Source organism: Petaurus breviceps, unplaced genomic scaffold (genome assembly GCF_028583685.1).
Source record: "Petaurus breviceps papuanus isolate PSGF00001 unplaced genomic scaffold, PetGlider_PUasm1.0 176, whole genome shotgun sequence".
NCBI lineage: Eukaryota > Metazoa > Chordata > Mammalia > Diprotodontia > Petauridae > Petaurus > Petaurus breviceps.
Genome location: NW_027185771.1, coordinates 35052540 through 35071195, shown reverse-complemented (window position 1 = coordinate 35071195; position 18656 = coordinate 35052540). Strand labels below are relative to the sequence as shown.

General features: G+C 41.5%; 1 protein-coding gene across 2 annotated transcripts in view; it reads left to right on the top strand.

Moving 5' to 3' along the window:
• Positions 1–192: 192 nt before the first annotated feature.
• Positions 193–18656, top strand: part of MAF (MAF bZIP transcription factor) — a 499195-nt gene continuing 480731 nt past the window's right edge. For both annotated transcript variants that reach the window (XM_069085874.1, XM_069085873.1), the window contains exons 1-2: positions 193–1491; positions 14915–14974. In XM_069085874.1, the coding sequence (XP_068941975.1) occupies positions 338–1491; positions 14915–14948 (1188 nt within the window). In that variant the 5' untranslated portion in view covers positions 193–337 and the 3' untranslated portion in view covers positions 14949–14974. The remainder of the gene's footprint in view (positions 1492–14914; positions 14975–18656) is intronic.

Genomic DNA, 18656 nt, shown 5'->3' with positions numbered 1-18656 from the left:
AGAGGGAGACTCGCACACACCCACCCTCCTACCCAGCCCAGAGGCGCACACACGCACAGAGACACAGATCCACAGACCCACACACACGCGCGCGCACACACACAGAGGCGCGCGGGGGGGAGGGGGGACGCGCTCGGGCGTGAGCGGGGGCCCCGGCCGGCCGGAGGGGGTGGGGAGCGGGGGCTTGCTGCGGGTGGGCCTGTTGGGCGAGGGGAACGAGAGGCCGAAGCAGATCCTTCCCGGCAAGCTGGCTCACCCGCTGGCGACTCAGCACAGTTCGCTGGCTCCCCTTCTTCAGCCCATCTGGAGGAGCAGCGGCGGCGGCGGCGGCAGGAGGATGGCATCAGAGCTGGCAATGAGCAGCTCCGACCTGCCCACCAGTCCCCTGGCCATGGAATATGTTAATGACTTCGATCTGATGAAGTTTGAAGTGAAAAAGGAGCCGGTGGAGACGGACCGCATCATCAGCCAGTGCGGCCGCCTCATCGCCGGGGGCTCGCTGTCCTCCACGCCGATGAGCACGCCCTGCAGCTCCGTGCCCCCGTCGCCCAGCTTCTCGGCGCCCAGCCCGGGCTCGGGGAGCGACCAGAAGACTCACTTGGAAGACTACTACTGGATGACCGGCTACCCGCAGCAGCTCAACCCGGAGGCGCTGGGCTTCAGCCCCGAGGACGCGGTCGAAGCGCTCATCAGCAGCAGCCACCAGCTCCAGGGCGGCTTCGATGGCTACGCCCGGGGCCAGCCGCTGCCCGGCTCCGGGGGCTCCCTGGGCGCCGAGGAGGTGGGCTCGTCCGCCGCCGCCGTGGTGTCGGCCGTGATCGCGGCGGCCGCGGCGCAGAGCGGAGCGCCCCACTACCACCACCATCACCACCACCCCGGGGGCCATCACCACCCGCCGGGCGCCGTGCCCCCCACAGCCTCCGCCGCCTCCGCTGCAGCCGCAGCCGCTGCCGCAGCCGCCGCAGCTGCCGCGGCCGCCTCGGGCCCCGGCTCGTCCAGCTCCAGCTCCAGCTCGTCCAGCTCCAGCTCGACCGGAGGCGGTGGCAGCGGCGGGGGTGGCGGCGGCGGCGGTTCGGCTGCGGGGGCCGGCGCCTTGCACCCTCACTCGCACCCGCACCCGCACCCGCACGGCAGCCTGCACTTCGACGACCGCTTCTCCGATGAGCAGCTGGTCACCATGTCAGTGCGGGAGCTCAACCGACAGCTCCGGGGGGTCAGCAAGGAGGAGGTCATCCGGCTGAAACAGAAGAGGAGGACCCTTAAAAACAGAGGCTATGCCCAGTCGTGCCGCTTCAAGAGGGTCCAGCAGAGGCACGTCCTGGAGTCGGAGAAGAATCAACTCCTGCAGCAAGTTGAACATCTCAAACAGGAGATCTCCAGGCTGGTCCGGGAGCGGGACGCCTACAAAGAGAAATACGAGAAGTTGGTCAGCAGTGGCTTCCGAGAAAACGGCTCGAGCAGCGACAACCCGTCGTCTCCAGAGTTTTTCATGTGAGTTTTACACTCAAATTCAAGCTTGCCACCCTAATCAGTTCTCCATGTGAATGAGGTCTGGGCTTGGGGCTTGCTAGTCCAAGAACCGAGCTTGCCACCACCCAATTGTTTTTTTTTTCTTCCTTTCTTTCTTTTTCTTTTTTCTCTCTCTCTCTCTTTCTTTTTTTTTTTTAAGAGCAACACTCACAAACCCAACATACAAAGTCCTTTCCTGAGTTTTGTGGTCGCAGTTGTTTGTTTTTCGTGGGGGAGGGAATGGGGCTGGCTCACTTGATTGCCAACCTTAAATTCTCCATGACTTGCTTGCTATTTTTTTTAACCTCCCCCCCAACACTTGCTCAATGTTCAAACATCCCAACTGAGTTCTTCATGTGAAGCATGGCTCACCTTTGAAACCTACCGTCATCCACTTTTTTTTCTTTTTTCAGTTCCTGAGCTAGTGGTTCTGTTTTGTTTTGGGTTTTGTTTGTTTGTTTGTTTCGTACTTTTAAAAAACATTTATTTGGGGGAACTTGCTGTGTTGCCTCCACTCATCTTCCACTCACCACCAACCCACCTCCCAACCCCACCGAAAAAAAAAAAAGAAAAGAAAAGAAATCAAAGTTTTCTTTCTTTTTCCCCCCCTCCCATCCTAAGTTCTTCATGTGAGATTGAGTTTGCGGAAATGTGAAGTTGTAGACTTGCAGCTTGCTGAATCCCATCGGTTTTTTAGCGTTGTTATGCTAAACTTAGAGAAACCAATCCCGATCAACCTGCCAAAAATTCAAGCCTGCATCAATCAGCCTGCCTTCCTTCCGGGTGTGTACATGTGAGTTTGGGCCTTAGCCTGCCAAACTGGAGACTTTTAGTTTGCCATTTAGAAACTCATTCTCATCTCATGCATTATGCTTGCAACTTTGTCTTAGCAACAATGAACTGTTAACTGTTTCAAAAGACTTTATGAAAAAAGAGACGTTATATTAATAAAAAAAAACCTGCATGCTGGACATGTATGGTATAATTATTTTTCTTTTTTTTTTCTTTTTTTTTTTTTGGCTTGGAAATGGACTTGGAGACTATTATGGCATGGCATCCATACTTCTGTTTATTGCCTCATCACTTTTTTGAATTGAAAAAGCAAAAAAATGCAACCCTAGACCCTCCTTCCCATGAAAGTTTGCATCTGCTCTAAAACTGCTTTGAGTTCCTCAAACTTCAGACTTCCACTTAAATGCACTGAAGGCATTCCTGTCAAAGATGCCTGAATGGATTCATAATTTAATGTGGCAAAAATTAAAGAACTTTTCATGGTGTTTAAATAAAAGCAACAGCCCAGTTTGGGAACTAAAATTGTGCTGTTGCCTAAAAGCGGTCTAAAATTTATTTTTAAAAAAATAAAATCTGCCCCAGTTTTTCCCCTTTTGGTCATTGTCAAATATGGAATGCTATGGGTTCCTGGTATATAATTTAATTCTAGTTTTTATAATCTGTTAGCCCAGTTAAAATGTATGCTACAGATAAAGGAATGTTATAGATAAATTTGAAAGAGTTAGGTCTGTTTTAGCTGTAGATTTTTTAAAAGATTGATGCACTAAATTGTTTACTGTTGTGATGTAAAGGGGGGGTTAGAAGTTTGCAAGGGGACTGTTTAAAAGTAGCTTATCCAGCATGTGCTTGCAACTTAAACATAAGTTGGGTATATGTAGTCCTTGCTATACCATTGACTGTATTTGAGAACCAAAGTATTAAAAGGGGGAGCACCCCATTTATATCTGTAGGGGGTATTTTACATTCAAAATGTATGTGTTTTTTTTTTCAAAATGAAAAGTATTGGGGACTGAATTGCACTAAGATATAACCTGCAAGCATATAATACAAAAATTGCAAAACTGTCTAGAACGCTAATAAAATTTATGCAGTTATTAAAGATGGCATTACTGCACAGTTTTACGATGATGCAGATTTTTTTACAGTTGTATTGTGGTGCAGAACTGGATTTTCTGTAACTTCAAAAAAACAAATCCACAGTTTTAAAGGCAATAATCAGTGAATGTTATTTTCAGGGACTGACATCCTGTCTTTTAAAAAAAACATGGAAAGTAAACCTTACCACAATAAATTTAAAAAAATCTTGTCAGTTATTTTTCTTTGACATTTTGCTGTGCAAAATTGTTTTATATCTTGAGTTACTCAACTAACCACGTGTGATGTTCCTCTGTGCTTTTTCTTTCATTTTCAACTCTGGTTATATCAAAAGAAAGAATAATCTACAATAATAAACTGCAATTTTGGATTCTGCACTCAAGTTTCTTAGTGTATAGTTTAACTGGGAAAAGCCAGCCCTAACCCCACCCCCACTCCCTACCCCAAGGAGGATCTTAGAGCAAACCTTCCCTCAGCCAAGAGTTAATACAAGAGTTGGACAGAAAGAATTCAGGGTAAAGTAGAGACTGTAGAGAGCTGTTGGTAACCCCTTAGGAATCGGTGATATTTAACAGAGGTCAGAATCTTGACCTCTCCGGGGATTAGTTCGAACTTCTCTGTTTGGAAATGACTAAGGCCATAGAGGTCGGCTCTCTCTTGTCATCGCTCCAGAGGAGAGACAGGACAGAGAGGAGTTTGCTGTCATACTGACCCTTTTTCCATTTTGATCAATTGTTTGATCACTTTTCAAGTAAGAGATGGCAGACAGTGGAAGACCAGGTGTTAGGGGTAAAGTGTTCAACTTCACATGGAAGATAAACAGTTTTTGGTGTGTGACTGCCCCCTCCCAAACACCATAGGTTTCTCGTTAGAGATCTGAGATTTACTATAAACTTCTAAGGCAAAAACATTTACCTTAAACAAAAGTTGTGAATGCCATAACTCCAAGCAGGTATCTGTCTTAAACTGTATCTATTGAGTAACAAAGTATAGTTGGGGAAGAATGGATAGGGGTGGGGAGGTTATTTACCTACCCAGGCAGATAGTGGTGATTTTATGTTATTGAGGGGTAACCATAATGGGGAGCAGATAGTAATACCTTCACCAAACAACTGTTGGGTTTTGATGTATTTAAATTTGCCCAAATAGTATGTAATCAGACCAACTAGAACATTTTCCCCTTTCTCCAATCTCGTGCTCCCTCTCAGTGAGAGGTCACCTGAACATTGACCTATTTTGAATGACACAAACTCATGTAACTGTTTTCCAAAAGCATTCGATTGGAGTCTTTGTAAACTTCCCCCAAAGCCCTAATAGAGGAGAAGACAAAAACAGCACTGTTTGGAAAACACAGGCCCACATGGGTTTTCTGAAAGAGGAGATAATATTGCTACTGCAAATGGAGAAGGACTTCTTTAGAAGATAACAGGTTGTCCTCTCTGATATTAGGTGTAATCCCTTTATTACCACCACCACCCCCTTTCCTTTACCCTGTCTGCTCCACATTATAAGGCAGTTAAGTGTACCCTCTGGCATCTGACCTTTTATCTTACCGAGCATTGGATAATGGTGCCAGAATTATAGTCGAGTTAATTGATGCTTATTTCTAGTTAATATACAATCTTAATGGCAAACTTACTTTCATTGGCTAATCATGGAGGAACTTTTCTTAATGCTTTGAAGGTTTTCTCTCTATTATCCTGTATTTAGTTTTTATCTAAGGGCTGGGGGCTCATACCCTCCCGAAGTAGCCTTTGCAAACACCTCCATAATTGGGGCATTAATAAATTTATGGAAAACAAACCTTCATGATCGAAAAGTATTCAGAAAACAGGTATTACAGTTAATAGCTGAAAGTACTTTTATTGGGGAGAAATACATTTCTCAAATGACTTAAAACATTCTTTCCTAAATCTATGTAGCAATTTAATAGAATGAATAGTTTAAAGCAGGGCCTGGCCATGTACTATGTATATGCTAAATAGGAAGTGATAGAAAAATGAGATGAGAGGATGATTTTGTTTTTAGTGTCTGGAAATAAAACCAATTTAAAATAAAACCCAGCAAGGAACTTTTTAGAGATTTTTGCCATATAGTATCATAATACATTAATTTTAGAAAAGAGCTGGTTACTCAGTCTAGTTGATGTGCCTTACAAATAAGTCTTTATCTTTTAAAAAAGAAAAAAAAATCATATTCATAAAAGCATAGCTTTTCCCTTAGGCTGTGTTTGAATCTTTGTGTAAAATAGTGTTAACATTCCTTTCATTCCAACTCCCGAGTGAGCTACCAGAAAGTTTGAGCCATCAGGAGGACCCAACACGTACGGAAATTCTTGGCCGTGTCTATTTTCAAAATGTGTCCTTATAATGCAATTTACATGAATGCTGTGCAGTGAAAAATCATTTGTGTACGGGAAAAACAGGGATGAATGGTCTCCGTAAGACAGCCTCTTGACACAGTCTTCTTCAGAGTTTAGCTTCTTTTTTAGGCAATTTGCCTTGTCAGAAAAGGGGAATAATCTCCACATAGTTTAATGATGCCCGGGTTCTGCAAAAGTCCCAGACTCTGCCTATTTACTAAATACAAGGCACAGGATGCCACTGACTTCCTTTTGCTTTAGGACATGGGCAGATGGGAAAGTGCCTGCGTTTTTGCTTTTTTTTTTTTTTTTGGTGGGTTTTTTTTTTCCCTAGCTACACCTATGAGAAGCATTTATTTTTGTTCAGAGAAATCTTTAAAATCTAAACAAGTTTTCCTTTCTTAAAGAAAGTTTTCCCAGATGATATATAGTAGCAAGAATCATGCTATGAAGTAATTCACAGCTCTGACTTAGGTTTCTCTGGCCAAGACTTCTAACTGAGGGATAGAGAAAGTATCTGCACTACCCCCAAACAAATGATTTTCTTGTTCAGTCCAGAAGTGAGTGTGCTGGTTCGAGACCTCAAAATGAACAGCCCTTTCCTTCTCTTTGGATTTCACCAGTGCTGCATTTCTTAATGGTGAAAACCCATTTTCTTATTGACAGAAATAGCTTTGAGTGAAAATAAATGAATGATAGCAGTGGCAGATTTTCAGTTTAAGCTTACTCTGTGAACCTTTCCTTCTCTTCTAAGAATTAGCTGCTATTTCTCAATATTTCCCCTCTCTTTATTAGAGTTCTCTTAATTCACAACTCATTCTTAATTTTATCTATCACTTATCTCAAATATATTGGGGCTGGACTTCCTGATTTGACTTAGGAAATGGTGCTTATATCAGAATCATCTGTCCAAAAGCCATACCCATATGGGGCACCTTTTAGACATGTGCCGCCACCCCCAAAAGGAAATAATCTATATTTATTTCTGATTTCCTGGTGTTAACCTTCTGATCTTGCTACTTCACACACCTGTTTACTTCAGCATTTAATTTTTTTCTCTTTAAAAACAAGTCCAAATTAAAAATCATGAGGCTTTGGGTAGACCTAACCCCACATTTAAAACTTCTCTGTTCAAATGTTAGTTGAAGTCAATAAAGGAAAAATGGAACCATGTTGGTAGTAACTGTCCCAAGTGTGATATATTGCCTTCCAATTAACCATGGCTTAGCTATTCTTAGTGTTTTTTATCCAAAAATCTACCACTCCAGAATCAAATGGGTAGAATCAGGAAAGATACCAGGGTGTTTTGAAAGCATTTTTTTAGCAGACAAATCTATTTTAATAGTCATTCCAATATCAAAATATAGGCAGTTTATATTTCTCCCTATTACAACACATCAGGAAATATATTAAAAAGCCTGTACACAGAATGGCATATTTACTTTTGGTTCTTCTGGAATAAATAAGATGGAATTCTAGGGCATACAACTCCCCTTCAAAAAAAATAAAACAAAATAAAACTTTATTTTTGGTGGCCAGCCTTAACTATCATTTAGTTCTATGCTGTAAAACAGGAAAGGGCGGTATCAGAACAGTTCTGGATAATTCACATTAAATATAGAATAAAAGTCCATGTCGTATTGTCTATTTGCCTGTCTACTGGCTAGAAGCCTTTTGATAACTTATGTTCCCTTCCTCTGAAGTGATTGCTTGTCCATTATGGCCACTTTTGGCTTTTCCCTAAGATTTCAAGTGAATGATTTGGGTCCCATGTCCTCTCCATGGTTAAGATGTCCAGGAAGGAAACAGTATAGTTTGCTTTCACACTTAGTCCTTCTCTAAATCAAAGACACTGGGCCTGGTGCAGGGAAATATGGGGTGGGGGGGGAGGCTATAGGAAGGCTAGAGGCTGTGGGTTCCAGACAGGGGAATTATACTAGGTCTTAGTAAGGTTGGAGGCTGTAGGCCCCAGGGGGATAACCTGGGCTTTGGAGAGGTTGGAGGCTATAGGTTCCAGGGATACACAGAATTCTAGGGAGATCTGAGAAAACCAAAATCCTAAAGAAGGCACTTAGGTTTGAGTTGGAGCAACATTTAAGTAAGACACATGCTGACCCCTTTACTGTTTGGCTTTAGATTTAAACCTCCCAAACCCAGAGATCATGCATCCCCAGAAAATGGGAATTCACTAGAAGAATCACTCCACCCAAGCAGCTGAACAAACCCAGCTCTGTGCAGTGTTTCTTTCCAGCGGGGGTAGAAGATGGGGTGAGACAATCCCAGTCTCCCAGCCTGTCTCATGATTGTTGTGGCATAAAGAATTACAGTCCTGCAAAAATGTGTGAGCATCCCTACCCTTTAGAGAGAAACAAAACCCAACCCAACAGATCAAATTGCTGTGCACGGAGGCGGAGCAGAGATCAGGGAGCAGGGCCCAGGCTCTGGGTCTGATGTGGTCTATGCTCAGTTGGGAGCAAGGGCTTCCAAGAGAGGAAGGGAGAAGAGAAGAGGGAACGGAAAAGGAGGGAAGGGACTCAAACGCTGGGGAACAAGCTTCCAGAGATCCCAGCTAGCACTGACCTCAATTTGCAGCCTCACTTCCACCTGCTTTTTTGACAGGATTTGGCCATGCTATTCACATCTGCCAGTTAATAACAAACATCTTGAAGCCCCAACTTTTAAAATGTCCTTAAGACAGACAGATACAAAGACACACACAGACACACATACACACCCCTACCTTTGTTACAAAATTTTAGGGAACAACCTGTTTCTCACATAATCAGAAGACTACGCCAAAATGCTTTACTTTTTAAAGTATCTGCAAATACACTGTGTTGTATTGTAGATTTTTTATTGTGGTCATATTTCATAACAGCTTGCCTTGTTATACCGATATTTTTGTGACTATCAAAATAGTTTTACAGCAATGGGAAGTCTGTTCTTCCTCTTTTTTTTTTGGTCATTGTTCTATTTTTTAAAATCATCTGTGTTCTCCATATGCCTGGGCAATAGAACAAAGTTGGAATAAAAAGATCAAAACAGCCCACCACAAAAATAAGATCTTTAAAGAAAACGAAATTATAACCTGACATTTGAAGAACTGTGTATTCAAAGTCTTGACACCGGATATTTACAAAATACATTTTTTACACACAGGTTGTGATTTCTAGGCAATATTTACACCATTCCTTATACAAAAATCATAGAATATTATCTCTAGGCCTTTGTCCTCCTATGTACTATTAAATTAGTTTGTTTTTGTTGGGTTTTTTTTCTTTTCTCTTTTTAAATAAAAACTTCCCTATAATCAGTACTTTGGAATGCAAAATTGCATTCTTCCCTCGACCACAGATTCATTCTAGTTCTTTAGTTATGATTTGAAAGGCTCATTAATTCTTGGGGGGGGGGCGTTGCTTAGGAGGTTTGGGGAGAGGAGGTAGGAGAGAGGAAATGGCTTTCCTATATTTCCCCCAGGACCAATGCAAAGGCCTAATGAAGTCCTGGATATGAGCACTGTATCCAGTGCATCCATCCCGAGTGCTCAGAGTTTTCCGCTCTTGGCCAGTGTTCTGATCATCACTCTTACCTCTCTCCAACTTAATACTCAAACCCATCACTTGTCTTGATAGTTTTCTCTGGGGACAGCAAAAGGCAGGGGACAGGAGGGGAAAACTATGAAAAGAAGACAGTAAAAGATAAGGTCAGCATTCACTGAATTGGGGCTTCTCATGGACTCTCTCAGGTTTCAAGTCTTAAACCAAGGAGTTTAAATCCAAGACTGGATTTAACATTCCTATGTAGATATGGTCCAAATTGGCTCTGCTTTGTTTCAGTCCAATGCTAAAGAACATCATGTTTTTCCTTCCAACATTAAAGAAAGACCAAGAAGATATGAGGCTATCAGAATCTAGCCCAGAATATAGCATAGGTACTTCTAAGATGCTGAATGGCAGGGGAAGATGAAGGGACACAATTCAGAACCCTAAGAAAGATGGGAAAATGTCACCAACTAGGATGAGCTATTTCTATGGTCTCAACTCATCTTCAGGTGTCCATTGCAGGGTCATTACTATGAAATCTTTGTGCACAACAGGAAGGCCTCATTTGTGGGGTGACTGACAACCCTCAGATATGGCTAATGCCCTCAGAAATCCCTCACATATCAGATATGGGAATAACATACACCTGCCTACACGGATTCTTATTTTGTGAACATTCCATCTTATCTGACCTATGCTTTTTGTCCACCCAGAAGTGGGTGCCTCTGATCATGACTATGGCTTTAGGGAGGCATTAGGGGCTACAAGTAGACTTGGAGATTACTTATTCCTTAGACCAACTAACTAGAGAACTAACCACTAGCTAAGCAGTTACAGCCCAGATACCTTGAACCAAGAATTCTAGCCTTTGCCCACAGAATCAAACTGCTTCCTTGACTTCTTAGAAGGACTTGAGGCCATAGGAGGAAGATCCCACACCCATCCCCAGTAGGGTATGGAGAAAATGTCCACACAGATGATCAAACTCTGGCCCATATAGTTTAAAACTTTATAAAGGTAAGGGTTTGATAACAGAGACTTTTTACAGATGGGGAAACTAACACAGAGAGAGGAAAGGGGCTCCCCCCAGAGTCATGGCTATGTAGAAGCTGAACCAAGTCTAGAAAGAACCCTAACTTGTCTCTTGTCACAAAATCTAATGTTTTTTTTTTCATTCCAGAATGCTTCACTTAGTTTCTAAGGTAGTAAGGAAGCAGAGCTGGGCATGGGCTGAAGGAGACCAAGCGTTTCTGATGCCAAAGGAAGGAAGGAAAGGCAGAAGGAAAGGGAATCACTACCTCTTCCTCATTTAGTCCTCCCCCTACCACTGAAGATTACCTCCTTCTCTAGCTCCACTGCTCCCTTTCTCTGCACATACACACACTCACATACACATTCACACTCTCAGGCAGCTCAGAGGCACCCTCTTCTGTGTAAAAGACAGGTCCAGGCCTGAGGTGAGCAGGGCCCAAAGTGCTCCTGCAGAGAGTTTCTAAATACATGGCAGAGGCTCCAGCTTCAGGACCTTCCCAGCTCAACCAGACCTGGAGCACAAGAGTTTCAAACAGGGTAGGGTAGCACCCTCAATGATTATCCTTCCTGCCCCCCAGTCGTGCTGCCACCTTGCCCAGTTATCAGGGCTGCCACCCATCTTACTTCCTGCATAGATCACTAAGGCAGCCTCTGAACCTTAGAAGGCAGAGATGCCCCCACCCCTCTGGACTCCCAGCTCAGAGTTTCCTCTCACTGCAGATAATTAGACCCACCACCATATCACCTGCCCTTCCCACCTACCCTGCAACTATGAGCCTTTAGGTCAAATGTCAGGATGGCTAGTCTTTGAATACAGAAAGAGAAATGGGAGCTTTGGCCTGGCTGGTGTGGGTGGGGATGGGGGAGCAGAGGAAATAAAGGCTAGCTTTGCTTGCAAAGAATTCAAGACAAGCCCACGTTGAACAGTATTAACATCAGCTGCAGCCTGGGCTGGTCTTTAACGCCCTTGTCCTCAACCATATTCCTTCCAATTCCACCTTCCAATTCCCTGTTTGCTGCCTTTGATTACACTCCATTGCCTGGGGTATACACCAACATATTTGGGTCCTGCTATTCTGTTATCAACATATGTATCATTTATTATTATGACTTCATTCAAGGGAGGGTAGCTCAGAAAATTGAAAATCTCAAAAATTTGCAAATTGGGCTGAATGATTCCTTAAGCTTCCTCCTATGTTTAAAATCCATGATCTTCCTAAGCAGACTACAGCATCCTAGAAGGCTGGCTGGGTACCTCTCTAGGTTGGAGGAGAGGAGGAATTGAAAAAAAAAAAAGTAGACCAAGGTTTGATACCTAAGCCTCTCTTTGGGCTGAGGTACATTTTTAACCATTTCAAGTAATTTGTTTGGTTTTCAAATATTCTTTTAAAATTCCTTCCCCTCTCCTTTCTTTTTTATCCCCCTTACGATACAAGCCCTGAGTTTAGAAAAGAAAGAGAGAAGAGAGGAAAAAAATCAAAGTACAGGTTTTAGAAAGCTTTGGGAAAAGGTTTCCTAAGTACATTTACATTTTTGTGTGGTCTGACCTTATGGCCTTAATGAAATAAAATAGGTCAAAAGAAACTCTACTGAGAATCAGGCTGGACACGACTTCCTGTCCCTAATGTACTTCCTATCCCTAATTTTTTTAAAAGAAAAAGACCCAGTAATGTAAAAGGATGGACTCCAAATGGACTGTAATTTCAGAAACAAGATTTTAGCATCGTCTGTTCTCTTAAAGGATCAGCATTTTTTTCAGAGGAGGTGGGAAGTGTCTTTGGACCCTCTGAATCTGTTTAAAATAGAAGGCCTTACTAATGTCAAGATAAACACATTGAAGCGAAAAAAATGATTTTGGAATAGGAGACACTTTCTCCCCTTTTGCAGTGTCAGATAAAACATTACATTTTGATAGCTTAGGAAAAAATCGGTCATTGCTCGGAGATTCAATCTGTGAAAAGACCAAAGTCGTGTCTTTCCAGTTTCAAGCATAGGGGCTTTCATCTGCTTTTATTGTGGAAGTCTTGAAAGTGGCATAACACGGAGGGGAAAAGCTATTAAAAGATAAATCTGAGGTACCCACTTTGTAAAATAAAAATGATCACAGGTGGTAAATTAATAATTCTTCTTAGCTTTTTATTTGGTGTCATGCTACATTGGCTGAAATTTCCCTCTTAGAAATACCTCATGCTACAACCATGAGTATTCTCTCAGCCAAACTCCCTTGGTTGCCAACAGCGTGGGGATGTGTGCAAGCAGGCCTCGATGTGGGTGGACATTTTGCTCGGCTATTATATATATCTTCATTCAATCCATGGTCCAGCATGACTTAATTTTTTTTTTAATTGCTTCTTGAAGATATCAATAAAATTTCAAATAGCACTAATCCAATCACTAAGCAAACTAATCTTTTACCTCAGATCTTTGGCTTTGATTAGATAGTTAAAGTCCAGCTGAGGGACAGTTGTCCATAGATTCGACTCAGCCTAGTATGTAAAGGTAAGGAGGGCAAGCTAACCACAATCCTTTGGGTGTTTTCTTCAGATGTGAGAACACTGGACACCACTACCTATTTTGAAACTGAATTCATTCATTAATGAATTCACCCATTGGCAAAGAAGAAGAGATTATCTTGAAAAGAAAATTATGGCAAAGAGATGAGAAGGGTTTCTTCTTTAAGAGATTTTGGGCAAAATGCCCTTTTCTCCCAAAATAATCTGCAGGATCATCAGGGTACTCAAGAAGGCAGAGGGGCATTTCTAGCAGCCTGTGGTTCTATGATTGCTACGGAATATTTTCTTCTAAAACAGAAAAATTTACCTCTTGAGAAGTTACCTCATCTATATTTCACCTCCTCGCCTTCCAATATATGCTTATAAGAAGCCCATGAAATGACTGAAATACTCTATTCATGTTTGCTTGAGATCACAAAGCCTATTCATTTGGTTTCTAAAAGAATCAGTTCTAAAAATTTAACTTTGAGTTGTTGGTTCAGTTTCAAGTTGACTTTTAAAGATGAAGATACATTTAGTAATTCTAATATCAAATTAAAGAAACCAGTTTGCTATTTGAATACAAAATTCTATGAGCCCCAAGTGTTTATTTTGCTGTTTGTTTGGGGTGAGAGAAAAGATTCAAATGTGACAAGAGACTGATGCATAATGTCTCTCTATAGAAATAAAGATATGTGGTTTGAAAGTTTAAGGTATTTTTTAAAATGTTGTTAACATGATATGGGAGTGAGCACATGAAATCTAAATGCAGAAGCACAGACCCAGATAGATGCCGATGAAATATGTTTATCCAAGAGATTCTGGCAGAGCCATAATATTTAGATAAAGGACATTTAAAGATAATTGGGGGGAGGGGACTTTAGGGGGGCATTATGGGGAAAGAGATTTTAAAGAAAGAAGGAATTCTAGGTCCAATTACTTCATTGAAACAGATTTGACCATATGCATTTGTATAATCTATTCCTTCCTATCCCTTGTAGGAATCAGATGTAGGAGATGAAGAGAAAAAAAAAATAACTAACTCACCACGCTAAGGGGAAAAATGTAGATTGACTTACTGGTTTATCACAGTTATTGTACACAGATTTGCTGTAACTGTGTTGAATTTTTTAAATTAGATTTTAAATATATTTTGACAGTCTGAACTTGAATAGTGTGACTAAGTGTAGGGAGAAATGACAGGTCTGTTTTGTTATTAAACTGCTGTCTGGAAAATAATGTGCTATGTACAGTAAATGATAATTATTTTGCCACTGACATTAATACAGCTAATAGCAATAAGGATTTTTTTGAACCATAGAAAGCTAACTACTTTGAATTACTGGGCTTTGTTATTCATTGTGAAACAGAAATAATTTTTTTCAAGCAATTTAATTTTCATATCACCATTACAAACACTCTCTGCTACTAATTTAAATAGCGAGTAAGTTAATAAATAAAAGAGTAGTACCTAAATGGTTCTATTTGTTAAGAGAACATCTGTAATTAAAGTTAGCAATGTTAGCAGGATCAGCCAACGTGTAATAGCATAGAACTGGGGAGTATTTTCACGAACCCACGCTAGCTCATTCTTCCAGATGAAACACGGTGGGATAGGGAAGATAGTCTGGGGTTTTGAAGACCAGGTCCTATCAACTACAGTACTATGACCCCTGGATACTCTGGGGTTATTATGGGTCAAACGGGAGGCTTTGAGACCACTCTGGCATGGATTTTTGGAGCCCATCCCAATGGGATACCTCTTCCCTCCCTCCCTCCCCCCCTTCCACTTTGAGCTATAGTCATCTTGATTTCCTAAAACCTGATGAAGACCTAATGCCACCAGGGCACCTCCAGCTGAGTCCCATAAGGGACGGGAGAGGCTCTTACTTTCACTGTCTTCTGGTCTATGTTACTCCTACCTCAAAAGTATTAAAAATATTACCCGACTCATCCTAAAATTAAATGTCTTGGTTTGGATTACTTCTGATACACATAGCAGTTAGGCTACCATTTACATGATGTCTTTGAAAATGTTTTTAATTCTTATTAATTTCATTTTGTTTATTTTAATATATTTGCCAAATTAGGTATCCAAGAGACTCCTCCACATCAGTGATGTGAGAATTCCTGTTGCTGAAGTCCAAAAGGTACTTTTTTCTACTCCTTTGCATGAACTTCATTCATTTCAGTGAGTTGTCCGTGTGAGGAATTCCTGTGTCGGTGGGCAAGGGGAATCAATTGAGTCATGCCTCTTTTTCCCTCTGCCCCAACTCTAAGTTCATGTCTATTTTCATGGTGTCATATTGCAGTTTTCACCTGCCAGCTAAAGAGATGGCAGAGAGCTGGGATGCCAGGAATGCGTTTCTCTGTCCGAATCAGCATGTGTAGATTTTCAGCTATTTACCCACATGCAGCCCAGTTCTCTCTGTAGACAACCACGTTAATGAAACAGGCCCAGTTCTTCCTTCTGATCCACCTAACTTACCTATATACCTTCATGGGTGACCTGGCATTTGGAGTGGCCAGGCCTACTGTCCCAAATCAGTAAATCTAAATCAATCCAGTATTTGACTCACCTTGACACATACATGAGAACTTTATTGGGGATGGGGGGGAGCAGGTGATTAATAGGGAAAGATGATTGGAATCCTCATTTTTCCTTATTGTCAATATTTACATATAGGAAACTTTGTGATTTCAAAGCAAGCTATGTCTTCTCCTCTCTTCTCCCTAACCCAAAACAAAAATAAATAAAAGAAAAAATAAATAAAACACTTAAAGCTCAAACTAGCCCCTTACCTTAATTGTAGGTCAATACTTGAGGTGGGAAGAAAAGCTCATAAGTAGATCATGGGAGGAGAGGGGGAAGAAGAGAAAAACCTGATTTTTATCAGGCATCATGGAAAAAATTAAATCTGGCCATGTAAATGGGGTTTCCTCCGTGGCTATCACTGTGCAAATTTAATGATGAAACTTTTGCTTTCAGAAGCCAGTCTCCCTCCCACACTCACACAGGTCCTTATTTATTCTGGGTCATGATTTGAGGTAGTCTCACTGTTGCCTCTGTATTGCCCAATGGAATGAAAGTTTGATTTTATTTTAGCAACATTGCTGCTTGCTGGGAAGTCTGTGAGAAAAACATACTTTTTGGTTTGGTTTCAAGAGGTACTACAGGTGTTGGGGGTGTGGGGATGGGGAGACCAAAGTCAGACTGCCCTAGGGTTACTACATATTCACAAGGAAAATTATTTAAAGGCCACAAGGAATTAGGAGTAATAGAGAAAGGTTCTGATTTTATTTCCCTGAAATATGTTTGTTGACCTCTTTTGGCTGCTAATATGGATTTCATTTTAAATACATCACTTTTGATAACTACCCCCCCCAGCAGAGGGAAGCTCAGGGTGTGCTTATATTATTGGGGTTTCCCTAGTGTATGCACTGCTTGATGCCTCTGCAACCCCACCCTTCTATTTGTAAGGAAGGTTTGAATGCCAGCCCTGAACTATTGTGATCCTTCCCTGTTCACCACCAGGATTTTAATCCTTTGAAACAAATACACACTGGATCCACCAGGAGTTAATGAACTTCTGTGGCAAGGTTCACATTGGCCTGACCCCTATGGTAATATTTCATATAAGGTTACTGGTTGGGGAGAAATCAAATTTCAGCTATGAACGTGATTGACAGGTGAGCACAAGAAAAAAGAAAGACATTTGGTCAGATGGGGAATTTGGGGAAGAGGAGGACAATTCCATGAAGTTTCTCAGTGATATTAGAAATTATAAGCTTAGATATGAAAAGTCCAATATTTTATCCTCTCAAGAGGGTTCCTTAGTTTATTCTCAGAAAGTCAATTTGGTTAAAGGAATTTAGTAGCAGAGCTTTATAGCAGTGGACAACTGTCTCAGCAGTCCCTGGCTAATTTCAACCACATGAAGCCTTATGGTTTGTTGAAGGTCTGGAAATAGATCACAGCCATTTTGGGGACAAGTGAGCTGGTCCCTTGGTCCTAGAAATATTATTTGGATTATGTTTCATTTCCAGTATGCATTACAAAATATGCATTCCAAGAGTTGTCTCCAAAGCCAAATACTAATTCATTTGTTTTTTTTAATACATTTTTATTCCAATCTTTTGTTTTTACGTGACCTGAGTTTTGCTCCATCCATCCCTCCCTTTACCCTCTCCAAGAGAGCTATTTCATACTGATTCATTTCTAAGATTCTGTGGACCCTTACAAACAGGAATGGTTGTTTCAAATCAGATGAGTTGTAGTGATCTCCCTATATTAAAAATATTTTCTATCATTAGATCACAAAAGCAAAATACTGGCACATGAGACTTCTGGAAGTCTCATTGTCTCCCTTTGGCCCTAGGGAAACTTTTCAGGGATGGTGTGTCATGTCAACTATTGCATCACAATCGTTTCCATGGAAACAAGCTGTGGTGTGACTCGACCTTCATGCTAGGGGTGGGATATAAGGATGGTTTTCTACTAATGACTGGGAATTGGCCCTGGAAGTTTACCTTTCAATCTGAACAATATGAAATTAGGTGATCTGGATTGGGTGGTTTTCTTAAGAGTGATCTAAAGTGAATGTTGATCTTCCAAACAGATTCCCTTGTTTTAAATGATACACAGATCTGAATGATGACAGCTAAGGTCATTCCAGGTTTCCCTTGCTCAGCAAAGGCCTTCTGTACCTTTGCCAAGAAGAGCCCAAGTGTAACAGACTACTCCATGAGCATTTGGGGGAAGATGGGTACCTCCTAATCCTTGGTGGCTAGATTGCATGCTACCTTTGGGAGCAGCTCATTCAAATGACTCTTTTATTCTTTTAATAAACATTTTACTCTAGAAATGGAACAATATAATTATAGGAATTGTCTTCCCTCTTCTCTTCTCTCGTTTCCTCTCCTCCCTTACTTGGTTTTGTGAAGACAAATGATCATGTTTGTCATGTTAAGTTTTAGGAAGATTTTTATCATTTTTTAAATTGTCCGGGAAACCTCAACCCACAGTTTTTCAGCTTCCAGCAAAGAGGTAGGAGCTAAAGAAAGTATTTACTTTGATCTTATGTAGATACCTTATTTCTGTAAATGTTTTCTTCCTCCTTTGCTCATGAGGATTTGGAAATGAATTCAAAGCAGCTTTTTTTCTAAAGAGCTAAGAACCCTTAGTTCCAGGGTGTGGAGCACTGCTTTTAGAATAGCACTGGTCTTTCTTGTTTATGAGTACAGTCATTGGCTTCCAACATCCCCTTAGGAGTTAAGGGCTCACCTCAGAGAGTTGAGGTAGTGAAGGATTTCAGTCAGCCTTGGAACCAGGTTGGGATGGACCCTGACTGAGTCCCTAACACTGTTCTCAAGTCAGCCCCACACAAATTACGATGGCAGTGAGCATCGGGCAGCCTGGAAAACCCCAATGCTGGGGTCTTCTTTTTAATTTCCATTTAAATTATTCCTCCCCTCTACCCCCACCTGATTCTTCACACGGCCTTCTGATTTCTTTCAACCACTCAGGCCCAATCCCGCCTGGCTGATTTAATCAATTAATTATAGTAAAGCATTTGCAGGTCTCTGGGCCTAATGATGCTGTGTGAACTCCTATTATTCTTAGTCAGCTCTCTGGGACTTTCCGGGAGGTGTGGATTTAAAGAGCGAAAAAATGTTATGTGTTTGGAAGGAACACAACGACTACGCAAAAAAAAAAAAAAAAAAAAAGTAGATGGAGCTCATTACTTATAACACAACGATGCCTCCTTGAAGAGCTTTCATTACCAATGCATACACATGCGAGTACACAGACACACACCACCTGCCAAAACT